Source organism: Esox lucius, chromosome 1 (genome assembly GCF_011004845.1).
Source record: "Esox lucius isolate fEsoLuc1 chromosome 1, fEsoLuc1.pri, whole genome shotgun sequence".
NCBI classification, from domain to species: Eukaryota; Metazoa; Chordata; class Actinopteri; order Esociformes; family Esocidae; genus Esox; species Esox lucius.
Window position 1 is genome coordinate 37,900,348 of NC_047569.1, and position 16,333 is coordinate 37,916,680.

At 45.0% G+C, this 16,333-nt stretch overlaps 1 protein-coding gene across 2 annotated transcripts; it reads left to right on the forward strand.

Annotated features, from left to right (window-relative positions):
- The first annotated feature begins 1,099 nt into the window (after positions 1–1,099).
- psma6l (proteasome 20S subunit alpha 6, like) lies at positions 1,100–5,977 on the forward strand. 2 transcript variants are annotated; one of them, XM_020049946.3, is made up of 7 exons: positions 1,100–1,220; positions 3,196–3,290; positions 3,696–3,777; positions 3,879–4,034; positions 5,188–5,366; positions 5,471–5,565; positions 5,839–5,977. In XM_020049946.3, the coding sequence occupies exons 3-7, from the start codon at positions 3,729–3,731 to the stop codon at positions 5,894–5,896; spliced, it is 537 nt and encodes a 178-aa protein (XP_019905505.1). In that variant the 5' UTR covers positions 1,100–1,220; positions 3,196–3,290; positions 3,696–3,728; the 3' UTR covers positions 5,897–5,977. The 2 variants fall into 2 exon arrangements, with proteins under 2 accessions (XP_019905505.1, XP_010896958.1); XM_010898656.4 differs by lacking the exon at positions 1,100–1,220 and adding an exon at positions 2,211–2,500.
- The last annotated feature ends 10,356 nt before the right edge of the window (positions 5,978–16,333 follow it).

Here is a 16,333-nt window from a genome sequence, read left to right on the forward strand (position 1 = left end):
AGGGGCAAACTGATCCGTGATCGGCGTTCTTCCTCCGAGGCGCAATATAAATACGGACCCTGGACTGGAGTCATTGCAAGTGATTGCATTTCATTTGTTTGGACAGAAATGTATGATTAAAGTGAATCAAAGTAAACTGAGTTAGGTGTTAGTGTACCAAAGGGAACAAAGTTGAGTTTAAGTGAATCGAATTTAATAGAGTTCAGTGTGAGTGACTGATTCAAAGTGAGAAAAGTTGATTGTTTGTGGATCCAATTTAACAGAGTTGAGTGGAGGCCATATTGACTGCAGCGAGGTGGGTGGAGGACCCTGGCTTGGACCCATAATGGCTGTTCACAAAGATTGTCTTCCTCTCTGGTGTCACAAAACACTGTAGAAATTAGCAAACAAATTTGAATACAAACAGATAAACGCAGCTTCATCAAATAAACATCAGCTTGGATCAGGAAGTGGGCGAGAGAGGGAGTTAACTGGTCTCTTCCCACTACAGACACCTGGAGTATCATGAACCCATGGTTGATGGAGCGCTGGATCCATCAACCAAGTCACACTGAAGGTCAGAGACGTCTATGAAGTAAGAGCTTGGTAGATGACTGTAAGGGAAACTAGGCAAAAAGAGGAAATGACCGAGAGACAGAATCTCTCTCGCCTAATGCAAGCAGCATCCATGTGCCTGGCTGGTCATACAGACTAAGGAGGATACAGATTCGCTAGGCTATGAGGAAAATCATAACAACATGAGATCTTATTGGTTAGTTTCCCAGTCACAGATTAAGCCTGGTCTTAGATTAAAAAGTGCAAACGGGGCCGGTTTTATGAACACAGATTAAGCGAAGTCTAGGACTAAAACATCAATGTGGACCCAGTTGCCTAGGCTAGGCTAAATTGGTGAACTGGAAATCCTCTGTAATTATTTCACTGACTCAGAGGGAAAATGGGACCATTGCTCTTTGTGGCACTGATGCCTGACAGGTCATTGGTGCTGATTTCCAGGTAGGGAGCGCTGCTGATTTGTCAGTTTACAGAGGGAGGGATCAGGAAGGGCATAAGACAGGAAGGAGAGAGCTTTGCTTGTTAGGTGGGAGAATATCAAGCAAAGAGAATAACACTACAGATAGTGGAGGAAGTGAGACATCTAACTTTTTTCTTGTTCACATACAATGAACTCAGCAGCCCATATCCAGCTGTTGGAGATGTCACCTCCTAAAGCCGACTGAAATGTGAGAAAAATAATCTTTGACCTGACCGGTGCGTCTTGACTCATCCACCATCTTTGAGTGAATTTCCTGTACCTCCCAAAGAGCTCTGGAGCTTGGTCATAATATGAGGCAAAGAGGTCCAGGAACTGTGTCTCTGAAACACACTACGGTGCAGTCTGATAAAATGTTATGTAGTTATTGCTGTTGTGCCCCATTTTGAAATGCCTGGAGGTTATTGAGCAGCTGCGGCTAGTTGTCATGCTCAGTTTGACCCAAACATCAGAGAGCTTGTGTATGGTCATACGGTCCTTGAGACTCTCAGCAACCGGCTGAGATCTATCTGGATAGGGTATTATAGTAATATTATAATAATTATAATAATATTGAGTAGTAAAGTGCCAAAAAAGAACAGGAAAAAAATTCGAATTGGAACGAATATAGAAAGACACTGGTTGTTCATCAGGCATTCATGTACACGTTACTCACATTATTTCTCACAATTACAGTGTTATTATATATTCCGTTCATAACCTAAGTATAATAACATCAAATTAAGTGTCAAAATAAACCTGAATCTTTTTGTAGTGGCAGAGATAGAAACCTACCACGCGCCAGGACGTATTAGCCTTGGCAGCCTGGGCCAGAGGTACTGATCGATAAACATTTATTGGGGAGCTCAGAATGAAGTGTATATGCTAGCGCGCGCGCGAGAGAGAGACAGAAACAACTATATAGAATGGGAGTAGGCTGGTGTAATTCATTGTTTTTTAGACGAAATGTTATTCTCAAAACACTATAAATATATTTTATACGTTTCAATATGTTTTATTCTGTAGGTTACCATAGCCTATGAAATAAATATACAATACAGATCTGCGTACCCTGCGGGATTCAGATTAATAGTAATTTCATATTATTTATATTGCCCGCAAATTGGGACGTACGGTTCCTCAGACAACGTCCTTAGCCTACCGCGATCACATTATAGCCAGCCTTCTTATAGTTAATTGAAAAGGAAAGAGAAAGTAAAAACAAACCGGGAAGCTCGGCAAACACCTTAATCATCCTTGGCTGTCTACCGTAGTATAATAAGTGGTATTATTTGTTTTCATGTTACAACACAAGTACCGCGAATATTTTGTGCGTTAGGAAATTATAATAGGTAGCTAATTTACCGAAAGTTCGTTTAAAGTGAGCGTAGCCTACTTTCTTTCAACGCTAAGCAATGTCCCGTGGTTCGAATGCTGGATTTGACCGACACATAACGATCTTCTCTCCAGAGGGCCGCCTCTATCAAGTCGGTAAGCTTTATTCTCAAATGTTTATTGACAAATGAACTTCCTTGGGTAGTCTAATCTTAGTATAACAACATACTTAAACCTTAGATATTCTTACTAAAGAATTAGACTTTAACAAAACAAATACTATGCATACATACAATAGTAGTAACGTGTATTGTTAGGTGAACTGCTACTTCACTAGGTGTGCTGAAAGCAAAGCACAACTTTTAGATTGATTTCATTCTTCTTCCTCGCATGCCATGCGTAAGGTCAACATAGTAAAGGGACAAAACACCTACGTGAGAATTTTTCTTGGAGAAAATAAACTGTGATACTGTTAGTCCATTTGAATGGCTATAAACATGAATGCGAAAAGTTCAGGCCATAAGTTCGTTACAGACGCTTTTTAAACGGATAAGCCAGTCGGAAATATGTTGCATATTTACAGCGTTTTCATACCATTTATCCATGAACAATGTCTATTTTACAAAGTGATAAAAACCTGGATCATATGTCCTGGGAATCGAACCCACAACACTGGTCGTTGCAAGGCACTACCATCTGAGGTTTACGGCACTCACGATGAAGTGTGGTATAATACAAATCTGTCCATCAATGTTAAAGACCCAATCTCTCTTTCGACTTTTGCAGATTTTAAGAGGGCACCCATATTTACAAAGTTTAAATGTCAAATTTTCTCATGTTTTGTCCATCAGAGTATGCCTTCAAGGCCATTGCCCAGGGTGGTTTGACATCGTTGGGCGTCCGGGGGAATGACTGTGCTGTGGTGGTCACACAGAAGAAAGTACCGGTAAGATGCTCAGTTAAATTATGTACAGTATGTCACATATACTAGGAGCTTCAGTCTTGGTGGTCATTGTCTTCACCTAAAGCTTAGAGAACCCGACATAGTGCAGAAGCTTCAAGGCTTTAGCCCCCCTGGTGGGAAAGGTGCCGGAAAGTTGAATCTGTAGCCACTCAGAAAGGCAAAAGCAATGTTGATTCTTGACATCAGAAAGAGGAGCCGGTCACGAACCATTTGGCGTGACCGAGTGCCGCCTCAAGCTTTTCTGCCGACAGGGCACGCGCCGCTGGTGAGCTGACGCTTGCGGAGAGTTTAGATTGCCGAAGCGAACCAGAAGCGTCTGCTATCGGCAAGGCGTCATGTTCTGCTAACGTGTAAAGTGTGTTTGTTGTCGTCGTCGTCTTGTGACAGGACAAGCTGCTGGACTCCGCCACCCTGACCAACATGCACCATCTTACCCCGAGGATCGGATGTGTGATGACTGGACACAGCGGTGTGTAGAACGGCACGGGCAAAACCTCGCTTTCCCCTGAGCACACAAATGCACACAGCCGTTGACCTCTCTCTTCCTCCCTCCCGCCCCCCCCCCCACAGCGGACAGTCGGTCCCAGGTTCACAGGGCACGGGTGGAGGCTGCCGAGTGGAAGTACAAGTTTGGCTATGACATCACGGCAGACATGTTGTGTCGGAGGCTGGCAGACATTTCCCAGGTTTACACGCAGAATGCTGAGATGAGACCTCTGGGATGCTGTGAGTGATGGATGAGTGATCCTCGTAACCGTCTTTCTTGGTCTTCCTGTCCCAGTCCACCTCCTCTGTCTGTCCCAGTCCACCTCCTCTGTCTGTCCCAGTCCACCTCCTCTGTCTGTCCCAGTCCACCTCCTCTCAGTCTGTCCCAGTCCACCTCCTCTCAGTCTGTCCCAGTCCACCTCCTCTCAGTCTGTCCCAGTCCACCTCCTCTGTCTGTCCCAGTCCACCTCCTCTCAGTCTGTCCCAGTCCACCTCCTCTCAGTCTGTCCCAGTCCACCTCCTCTCAGTCTGTCCCAGTCCACCTCCTCTGTCTGTCCCAGTCCACCTCCTCTCAGTCTGTCCCAGTCCACCTCCTCTCTGTCTGTCCCAGTCCACCTCCTCTCAGTCTGTCCCAGTCCACCTCCTCTGTCTGTCCCAGTCCACCTCCTCTGTCTGTCCCAGTCCACCTCCTCTCAGTCTGTCCCAGTCCACCTCCTCTCAGTCTGTCCCAGTCCACCTCCTCTGTCTGTCCCAGTCCACCTCCTCTCAGTCTGTCCCAGTCCACCTCCTCTCAGTCTGTCCCAGTCCACCTCCTCTCTGTCTGTCCCAGTCCACCTCCTCTCAGTCTGTCCCAGTCCACCTCCTCTCAGTCTGTCCCAGTCCACCTCCTCTCAGTCTGTCCCAGTCCACCTCCTCTGTCTGTCCCAGTCCACCTCCTCTCAGTCTGTCCCAGTCCACCTCCTCTCTGTCTGTCCCAGTCCACCTCCTCTCAGTCTGTCCCAGTCCACCTCCTCTGTCTGTCCCAGTCCACCTCCTCTGTCTGTCCCAGTCCACCTCCTCTCAGTCTGTCCCAGTCCACCTCCTCTCAGTCTGTCCCAGTCCACCTCCTCTGTCTGTCCCAGTCCACCTCCTCTGTCTGTCCCAGTCCACCTCCTCTCAGTCTGTCCCAGTCCACCTCCTCTCAGTCTGTCCCAGTCCACCTCCTCTCTGTCTGTCCCAGTCCACCTCCTCTCTGTCTGTCCCAGTCCACCTCCTCTCAGTCTGTCCCAGTCCACCTCCTCTCAGTCTGTCCCAGTCCACCTCCTCTCTGTCTGTCTGTCCACCGCCTCTCTGTCTCTCTGCCCCCTTCTTCCCTGTCTCTCTGTCCCCTGACTCTCTGTCCCCTTGTGTCCAGGCATGCTCTTGGTGGCCATTGACCCCCAGTTGGGCCCTGTGCTCTACAAGTGTGACCCAGCAGGCTACTTCTGTGGCTTCTGGGCCACCAGCGTGGGTGCCAAACAGACAGAGGCTAACAGCTACCTGGAGAAGAAACTGAAGAAGCGGCCAGAGCTGTCGTATGAGAGGACTGTGGAGGTCAGGGAGCTGATACACTGAGACCCTCACAGGAAGGAACAGGGAAGGTCTGCTTTCTCACTCTCTGCCTTCTCTCTCCTCCCCTCTCTGTCTCTGTCCTGTAGATGGCCATCTCCTGTCTCTCCTCCGTTCTGTCCATGGACTTCAAGCCCAGTGAACTGGAAGTGGGTGTGGTCACTAAGGAAAGCCCCAAGTTCAGGTACTGTCACACACATTTTCCTTTCTTCCCCACTTAGCCCTCTCTCTTATTCTTTTCCATCTCACAACCCTCGTGCTCTTTCTCATATTCCCTGTTCGTCTCTCTCCCGCTCTTCTGTCTGTCCCCAAACCACTCTGTCTCTCTTTCACTCTCTAACCTCCTCTTGGGTTCTACTACTCTCTCTTTCCCTCTCTAACTTCCTCTTGTGTTCTACTACTCTCTCTTTCCCTCTCTAACCTCCACTTGTGTTCTTTTTTCTCCATCCACCTACAGGACATTGTCAGAGGCAGAGATCGATACCCATCTGGTGTCCATCGCTGAGCGGGAATAGAAGGGCTGCCACCCACGTCCATTACTTCAGACGTCAGGCTGACAGAGTCTATGAAACTAACCTAGTGGTGTATCAACAGGACATTACAGTAATACTACTGTAGTACATCTGTTTTAGACTTCTGGCAGGAGGGCCCATGCCACACAGAATACCATAATCATAATTCCATCTTTTTTTTAAATCACAACCGTTAACTCATACAGCCATGCTTTGATTGGTGGGATCTTTGGACCCATTATATTATCTGTATGTGACTGAACCCCATTTGTGTCCTTAACTGGGGTGTCAGACACATTTTCTGTACCAGGGGCCCACCTATTGTAAGCTCTGGGGGCTTACACTGAAAATGCCTCACAAAACTTAATGATAAAATCATCCTCTATCCATAGTTTTTGGACTGGTCATTGCTCTCCGACTCTGGATTTTATTAAGTGATTATTGAGCTGGTCTTAAAACTGTGAATTTAGGTACATTATCTTTTGTTTGTTTTGAGTTAGTCTTTTAAATACTTTTTGACCCCCTGGTCTGGAGTGTGTGCATTTTGTCTATCTACAACCACAAAAACAATGTTTTACAGAATAAAACACTTAAAACAAACAAAACAGGTACTAGAATCTATGTATTTTTATTACATTTTGCATTTTGTGTGTTGTTGGACAGGAAAGTGGTAAAAGACAGAGAGAGACAGATTCATACCCACAATGCAGCAGTATACATTTTACATTAATACAGATTTTTCCTTATGACATGTCTAGAAGTTTCCCAAGGAAACAGAAATGGTGTTATTGCGTCACCTTTTATAATTTATTTGATTTGAAAGGTTCTTTTTTTTTTTTGCTCTTATTACGAGTGTCTGTTTTTTAGATCATAATGGGAGTTTTAGTTTTTAAGATCAAATGAGTTCCAGCACGTGGTATTGTTCACATTACCAGAGATTACCAGTGGGGGGCAATGTTGCTTAACTTGTGATATTAACCCTTTATTGCCACTGTAAGTCTTTAAGACCTTACTGTCACTTCAGCCCAAAGCGGGTGTCTAATCATACTTGTGTTAATTATCCAATGATACATTAAGTTAAAACTTGATAACAGTACAGGGTTGCTGTAACAGTCTATGGCATGAATTTTCATATAACCTAATGAACACATTTCAGTATGTTTCACATTTGAATATATAATTCCTTCCAGAATTCTGGTTAGATATTGTTTAGTGGCAACTTCCTCAAACTTAACAATGACAAAACGGAGGTTCTCCTCATCTCTGACAAAACATGACAGTTTCTCGATTTCCATTGATAACTCCTCAGTTTCTCCCTCCCCTCAGGTCAAGAGTCTGGGTGTCATCCTCGACAGCACACTTTCATTTCAAGCTCACATTAATAGTGTGACTCGGTCTGCATACTTCCATTTACGTAACATCAATCGTCCGTCCGTCTCTCACACCCACTAGTACAGCCATTCTCGTTCACACCCTGGTTACATCCCGTATCGATTACTGTAACTCTCTTCTCTTCGGTCTTCCATTCAAACTTATACAAAAACTTCAACTGGTTCAGAACTCTGCTGCTCGTATCATCACCAGAACATCTTCTATTAATCACATCCCTCCTGTTCTTCAGCAGTTATTGGATATTGGATCCCTGTAAAGTACCGCATTTATTTTAATATTCTGCTCCTCACCTTGAAGAACATTCACAACCTTGCTCATCTGTACCTCACTGACCTCCTTCATATCAACATACCCACCCGTACTCTCAGGTCTTCTATTCACCTCACTGACCTCCTTCATATCAACATACCCACCCGTACTCTCAGGTCTTCTATTCACCTCACTGTACCTCCTTCATATCAACATACCCACCCGTACTCTCAGGTCTTCTATTCACCTCACTGTACCTCCTTCATATCAACATACCCACCCGTACTCTCAGGTCTTCTATTCACCTCACTGTACCTCCTTCATATCAACATACCCACCCGTACTCTCAGGTCTTCTTCTATTCACCTCACTGTACCTCCTTCATATCAACATGCCCACCCGTACTCTCAGGTCTTCTTCTATTCACCTCACTGTACCTCCTTCATATCAACATGCCCACCCGTACTCTCAGGTCTTCTATTCACCTCACTGTACCTCCTTCATATCAACATACCCACCCGTACTCTCAGGTCTTCTATTCACCTCACTATACCTCCTTCATATCAACATACCCACCCATACTCTCAGGTCTTCTATTCACCTCACTGTACCTCCTGCCCGTTTGACCACTATGGGGTTTAGAGCCTTCAGCCGCTCTGCCCCTCACCTCTGGAATTCTCTTCCAGCAGAAATACGTAACATCAACTTGCTTTCCATTTTCAAAACCCATCTGAAAACTCATCTTTTCACACTGGCATATCCAACATCACTTTTCATCTGCTTATATCAATGTTCATCATCACAATTCATCTCCTTTTAGCATTGATCTGTTTGTTTTTATCTTTATTGTGATTTTGTCTTGTATGGTGACCTCGAGTGCTTAGAAAGTATTATTATTATTATCTTAAATTAACTGTTGGTCCACTGTATGTCACATGGTGAAACAGTACACTGTATATTACATTGGGGGAATAGTCCATTGTAAAGCATATGGGTGAAAAAGTCCATTGCATATTATTCCTCACTCAAAACCTTCCTTTTCATCTTTTTTGGAAAGGAAAGAAAAAGGTGCAGTGTTCTCTTAATGTATTCCAGAGCTGTATATTCCAATGGTGAAATAGTCCACTGTGTATTACATGAGTGAAATAATCCACTGTGTATTACATGAGTGAAATTGTCAACTGTGTATTACATGAGTGAAATAGTCCACTGTGTATTACATGAGTGAAATTGTCAACTGTGTATTACATGAGTGAAATAGTCCACTGTGTATTACATGAGTGAAATAGTCCACTGTGTATTACATGAGTGAAATAGTCCACTGTGTATTACATGAGTGAAATATTCCACTGTATATTATGTGGGAGAAAAAGTCTACTGTATATTACATGGGAGAAAAAGTCCACTGTATTTTACGTAGTGGGAACAGTCCCAGAGAAAAGACTGGGCCAGAAAAGCACTGTTGCTGAGCACTTGCTTTGAGTAGAGCTGAATGGGGTCACTGTTAGAGATGTAGATCCATTTTGGACTTAGCCTCTGTCTGATAAACACGTCTCCTCAGTAAAAAATATAGCCCTAGGATATTCTGGTAGACCCAAACCTTGTCACCGGCCGACCATCAATCCCGATCTCCAGTGTAGATTATTAAACCGCTGGGATCAACCCTGCAACCCTGGGATCAACCCTCTCATCAACATACAACAGGCAGACGCAAACAAACATCAGACAGGAGACATGTTTCTAATCCTGGTGTTTTAAATCGACCCCGCTGCAATAACACTATCACGAAAATGCCACAACACTGACCGGCTACTGACAACAACAACACACACACACACACACATCCTCACACGCCCACGCATTCTTTGTGTTATACATATTTTAATAAAAATTTTAAATGATTTGTTCTTTTTAAATGCCCATGCGGTAATGTACTTAAAGGCTATGCATGTTTCTCAGGTTTGAGGTTTCCGTTCGTCCAATCCAGGAAGTAAACAAATGCCAAATTCCTTTTATTCTCGTAGGTTTAGAGACATTAAATGTCTTGTTTATGAGTCAGAATTTTTTCTATCCAAATAAATTACACTCTCTTTGTAACTTCAGTCTGTATTTAAACATGTACAGACAGCCAGGTATCAGCTGCAGTCATCCGCAGGAGAGTAGATTACAGATCCAGTAAACAGATCGGCAGGTCTAACTCTGATGTGAGCTGGTCTAACTCTGATGTGAGCTGGTCTAACTCTGATGTGAGCTGGTCTAACTCCGATGTGAGCTGGTCTAACTCTGATGTGAGCTGGTCTTACTCTGATGTGAGCTGGTCTAACTCTGATGTGAGCTGGTCTAACTCCGATGTGAGCTGGTCTAACTCTGATGTGAGCTGGTCTTACTCTGATGTGAGCTGGTCTAACTCTGATGTGAGCTGGTCTAACTCTGATGTGAGCTGGTCTAACTCTGATGTGAGCTGGTCTAACTCTGATGTGAGCTGGTCTAACTCTGATGTGAGCTGGTCTAACTCTGATGTGAGCTGGTCTAACTCTGATGTGAGCTGGTCTAACTCCGACGTGAGCTGGTTTAGCTTTGATGTGAGCACCCTTGCATCCAAACCCAGATATTTTGTTACATTGCAGGCCTTCTTCAGATCCGTTTCTATTTCGAGCCTATTCAGACTACGACAATTGTAGTGAAAACAATTTTATTTTAATTAAATGGAGTGAGATATTGTCTTTAGACCTCAATGGCTATAAGGAGTTTCTGTTGGGAAATTGGGCCATGAAATGAGACAATTTACATTTTACCCCATTTACACACAAAATATCCTTTAACACAAACCTAGCAACAAGTCTCAATCATCTGAATAAAACTGTCCTAGTCTGAAAATGTTCTACCAATTGCATTTGTAGTGTGAATACACAATTTTTTTAATTTACATATTATGTTAATGTTACTGAAATTAAATTGTTGTCACAACAACTGTTGTGGTCTAAATAAGTCCAGTAACCCTCACCCATGTCTAACATGGGGTAGAACGCCATCTGTCAGTTAAAAGACCTGTGAGAACCTTTGTACAAGGCAGAATACATTAAACATCACATTTACGGTAGGAAAGCAAAGTTATTCACAGTTAGAAAACTGTAAAACTGTAGGATTAAAACGAATTGGTGGTTTCTTTCAGAAACCTGAGCATGTGACCCGGAAGGCCTAAAATAGATCTCCGTGTTTTTTTTAAAGCAAGTGTTTGCAGTGTTTCTGGACTTTGCCTATGGCATAAGATGATAGCCATGTAAATATAATTTGATGTGCCCAAGGGACTAAGGTCAGTCACTCCCAATTGTTTACGTTGTATTAGTTCATGTGACGGGGGTCAAGGGTCGCTCTAAATGATATGCCAAAGTATCCTTTTGGATCCAAGGTATGCTCTCCGATGATTCCTGCTGTCCCTGCCCACAGACTACCTGGTTGTCCCTGTTCTTGTCCACCTGGTCATCCCTGTCCTTGTCCACCTGGTTGTGCAGCTGATATACATTCTAAAGACTCAGGACAGCCCAGCAGCATTTGTTGACCCCCTGGTCTTCTGAACATGCAAAAACATTAGTGGCCCAAATAGGTCATGTACTCACGTTCCTCACCTGGCACAGCCAGAAGAGAAGAGGCTACCCCTCAGAGTCTGGCTCCTCTCTAGGTTTCATCCTGGGTTCCGACCCTACTGGGTAGTCTTCCCTAGCCACAGTGCATCAGTTCCTCTTGTCGCTGGCTCATTGGGGTTTCAGAATGGGCCTCTTAATAAACACTTTGTGACAACTGCTGATGCAAATTTGATTTGATTGGGACTTCCAATTCAAGTCAATGATTCAGAATTTGTATTCACTCTATTTTAATGCATAACCCCTATCTGACAGGGAATTTCCAGGTCGTTGTCCTGTGAAAAACGTGGGCCCTGTCCGTTAACATGGCGTTGGGACAATCCCACATCGTCTGTGTACCCGGTCTGTGTGTGACGCAAGCGTGTCGCTCTCTGTTCACCTATTGGGTGTGTTTTAAGTGTCTTTGCTGCCAGATGTACCTCTGTGCGGGAGCTATGCGCTTGAAACAGTGTGTGTTTGTGTGTGTTCACCTTCGCCAAGGTCTGCGTAGCATTGCTCCATCTGTGCCACTCTGGGGATTACGGCCCAATCCGTCTGTCTGCCTCTCAAAGTGCTGACGGACAGAACCCAGATTAGCAGAGTGCAATGCTGCACAGCACCAGCAGCGGGGGGGGGGGGGGGGGGGGGGGCGAGGGACCAGGGAGAGAGGGAGAGAGAAGGGGGGTGGGGGTGGGAGGGAGATTAACAGAGCGGTGCCACGGTGGGGGGTGGGGTGCAGGGGCGGTCCGGTGGGCCGGGGGGGTTCAGATTAGTGCAGCACAGAGAGTCATGGAGGGATTAGCACGGCATGCTGCACAAAGAAACGCTGGAGGAGGGGGGGGGTGGAGTGAGGGGCCTCCGGAGATTAACCTTGTTCAGCCACGAGCAGAAGCACAACCTGGCCACACAACGACCGCGCCTCCGTGTCATTCCAACCCTAGGTTCTGGGCCCCGGGAGGAACCACGCGGCACCGCACGTCTTGTCATTGGGGGGCCCGTAGGGACCCAGTCTGAAGAATGCGCACAACAAAAGGGGTTCTCAAGAGTTCTTTTCAGAGAAGGGTGATGGCTGTATGGGGAACCATGATGTCCCTGAGAGCTATTCAATTGTAAAGGCGGTTCATAGTGTTTATTCGATTATTTTAAGGTTCACTGTAAGTATTGGGGAAGCCTCATTCATGTTCTCCTCATGTTGAGTTATTTCACCTCACCTATTTTATGGGACTGTGGCCAGTGGAGTTGTCATGCATCTTCTTTGGCTGTCCCCTGTAACTGGACAACCAGAAACCAATGATGACCTTTATACCTGAATAACAAGATAACTTAGTAGACTGCATCTGCCTACCCTCACTGGTTCTGAACATTTGGGTCAGTTACTCTGGTCGGGTATTCTGCCACTGGGTTCTCTCTGTTCAGGAAACATTTAAATGTGTGTGTAATATGTGTGTAAAGGAGTTATCTTTTTTTTTTTTATAGATTTGGATATGTCTAGCTGTATTTCTTTCCTGGGGCACTGTGGGGTCTGTTTTGATTTGTGAAAAGTGTTTTGCTTTGGCCTTTTGGAGAACCGCTTTCCATTAGGTGGGTGAGATACTGAACAGCTCTTCTCTGGATGTTTATTATTAGCGGATCTAGTTCTCAACTCCAGGCCTCAGGACCCAAAGTATGGCTGGTTGTCATACTAGTGCTCTATGTATTGACTCATTTAGACTGGGGACACCAAGTGAATGCAAAGACCTATCGGGTGGAATAGAAAACAGGCAGGAGTCCGGGTCCCCAGGCTCGGAGTTGAGAACCGCTTGCCTCGATCAGTGGTGCTTAGGTGGCATTGACGCTTGTGGTCCAGATGCTTGGTCCTATTCTTGTGCTTGTCTGGTTCACTTTCATGGCCCAGGTCTGACAGAACTAGTGCAGAAGATCCAGAGGCCCTCCCCGGTTGGGGACAGAAGCACCAAGTAATCTGCAAACAGCAGACTTGCAAGGGTTGAGTGATGCTCGAGCTGCATCTCAGTCTCATCCGCCAGTTCGAAGAGGAGAAATCTGTGTGTTTATCTCAAGCCTGTGTAAACTCTGAGCTGCTCTCTCTGCCCCTCACTGGGTCCTCCTTACCGAGTTGTTGGTTAATGTGCTGTAGGCCCTCTGCTGGCAGCTGTGGTAATAGCACCCAAATACGGAGAGGTCATGATTGGACTGGTAGGTTTGAAGCCCTGTTAATTGTGAGTTTCTCATTTATGTGAGTGTCTCGTAACTCTGTGTACTTGGAAAGGATCTTGAGATGGTAACATAATAAGGTGTCAAGCTCTTATTGGCCTGCATTGCCCCTGCCAAAATATAGAGTTATGATGGCAACCTTTCATGACAACTTGACTCGATAGTTACGTTACGCCAGACTTGCCATTCAAAGGATCAATTGAGCAGCTTATTGTGGAAGTAGCTCATCTTAACTTTTTCTTAATTTGGGATTGGGTGTGCTAACAAAGAAAAAGGATCAGTAGGCCTCTAAAAGATACAAGGCCAAACATTGACTTGTTTGTCTAACTCCGACACTTGTCTCCGTCACCATGGAGTCATCGCAAACAAACATGTTGACTTGTTGTTCCGAAAGATTCAATACGATATTTTGAAACCTAATGGAGACACCCCGCCCCCACACACAGTCCCCTCTCCTCGCTGCCTGTGATTGGTCACCGTGTCACCTTATTGCCTGTGATTGGTCACCGTGTCCCAAAGCGAAGCAGATTAATGCGTGTTTCCCCACTTTACCTACCCTCTTGCCTTCACCAGCGTCACATGACCCATTACATCACTGGATTGAGGTCAACGCTGGATTAGGATGCCGAGAGAGTGGTGGAATTACCGAAAGTGAAGAGTGGAAGGATGGAGTGGTGGGGTTTCAGATGGCACACAGAGAGATGGAGCAATAAAGTGAGAGTGACTAAGAAAAAGTGGGAGAGTGAAAGAGAGAGGCATGGAGAGATGAAGGTCAGGCGGTTGACGGGGCAAACACGAGACGTAAGAGAGTATGCCGTGAAGGGAAGATGTGCTACAGAAGGCTTAATGTAAAAGGGGGATTGTACACAAAGCGAGCATCTCTGGGCCTTTTTCACACTGCGTGAATGTGTTTATTAAGTGAAGTTTGTGTGTGTGTGTGTGTGTGTGTGTTTGTGGGTGTGTGGTGTGTGGGTAGGTGGGCACGAGGTTGATATTTGTCAGAGTGGTGACAATAATTCATTATCAGAGGACAGGAGTTATAAAGTTCACTATTTGTTGAATTACAAATCACCACTGGCTACATGTTCTCTCCCATCCTGCTGTTTGTCAGTGGTGGAAGCTCTCTGAAAGCATTCAAAAACTTGACATATAACAGAAACATTTTTCAAGTCTATTCATAACATCGTTCTGAATCTCTAACAACACAGGATCATAACATCATCCTGAATCTTTAACAAAAAAGGTTCATAACATAAGTCTGAATCAATAACAACACAGGTTCATAACATGAGTCTGAATCAATAACAACACAGGTTCATAACATGAGTCTGAATCAATAACAACACAGGTTCATAACATGAGTCTGAATCAATAACAACGCAGGCTCATAACATGAGTCTGAATCAATAACAACACAGGTTCATAACATGAGTCTGAATCAATAACAACGCAGGTTCATAACATGAGTCTGAATCAATAACAACACAGGTTCATAACATGAGTCTGAATCAATAACAACGCAGGCTCATAACATGAGTCTGAATCAATAACAACACAGGTTCATAACATGAGTCTGAATCAATAACAACACAGGTTCATAACATGAGTCTGAATCAATAACAACGCAGGCTCATAACATGAGTCTGAATCAATAACAACGCAGGTTCATAACATGAGTCTGAATCAATAACAACAGAGGTTCATAACATGCTTGATAATTTGTCACAGAATCTTTTTCCTCATGCATTCAGGATCCTTCAGGTAGCATGTCATATGCCACTGGAGGGTCACTTGGACTTCATGGCTTGTATTTTGCTCTAACATGCGCTGTGAAGTGTGGGACTTTATACAGACAGGTGTGTGCCTTGGTCCACCCATGTCAAATCAACTGCAACTGCCCCAGGTAGACTCCAAAATCAGTCCTAGAGACATCTCCAGGACGATCAAATGACCCTGGGTGTATCTTAACACAATTTGGAGTGTCATGGCAAAGGGTCTGAAAAGTACATGTATGTGAGATTTTGAGGTACAGCATCAATCAAATGTTTGGACTTACCCATTTGACTGGTGCTGTAAATGTAAATTTAATACATTTCAGATATCCAATTTATAATCAAGGCACTGCCTTATCCTAGGAATTCCCAGCAGACTCAGTTATTTTGATGTTGAGAAATGTGTCTTCCGAAGCACATCCAATACTCTTCTGGTTCTTCTCATGCAGCTTGCCTGACCAGCTGGTATGGGTGGAGGTTGGAACCAATTTTTCAACTGGAAACAGAAAAAATAAACACTAATCGCACTAGAAAAAGGAAAGATGAACATGGAAATAGAAGGACAGAGAAGATGAAGGGACAGTGACCACATATAAAAGAGAGAAAGAGAGAGAGACATGTAAGGAGGAAGAAGAGAGAGAGACTGAAATCCTGACTAATTCACTTAGTGAAGTGCTGAGGGGGCAAGACAGTAAGAGGATTGGGACATTCTCTAAATTAGATCAGTAAAAATAACAAGGAGGAGTGGAAGGAGAGTGGACAGGGTGGACATAGGGGCATGACAGGGGAACAGGGGAGCAGATGGATGTAGGGACAGGAGGACAGTGAGAGAAATGACAGGGTAACAGGAAGGGGGGACAGGAGAGGGGAGAGGGGGACAAGCAGACAGGAGAGGGGAAAGGGGGACAAGCAGACAGGAGAGGGGAGAGGGGGACAAGCAGACAGGAGAGGGGAGAGGGGGACAAGCAGACAGGAGAGGGGAGAGGGGGACAAGCAGACAAGACAGGGGAGAGGGGGACAAGCAGACAGGAGAGGGGAGAGGGAAGAGGGAGACAAGGTGACAGGACAAGGGAAGAGGGGGACAAGGTGACAGGACAAGGGAAGAGGGGGACAAGGTGACAGGACAAGGGGATGAGGTAAGGGGATGAGGTAAGGGGATGAGGTAAGGGGATGAGGTAGACAGAGGGATGGGGAAC

Coding starts and splice junctions, on each gene's coding strand:
- psma6l (XM_010898656.4), top strand. CDS start 2,425: ATGTCCCGTGGTTCGAATGCTGGATTTGACCGACACATAACGATCTTC. Junction 2,501..3,195: donor GGGCCGCCTCTATCAAGTCG/GTAAGCTTTATT, acceptor TTTGTCCATCAG/AGTATGCCTTCAAGGCCATT. Junction 4,035..5,187: donor GATGAGACCTCTGGGATGCT/GTGAGTGATGGA, acceptor CCTTGTGTCCAG/GCATGCTCTTGGTGGCCATT.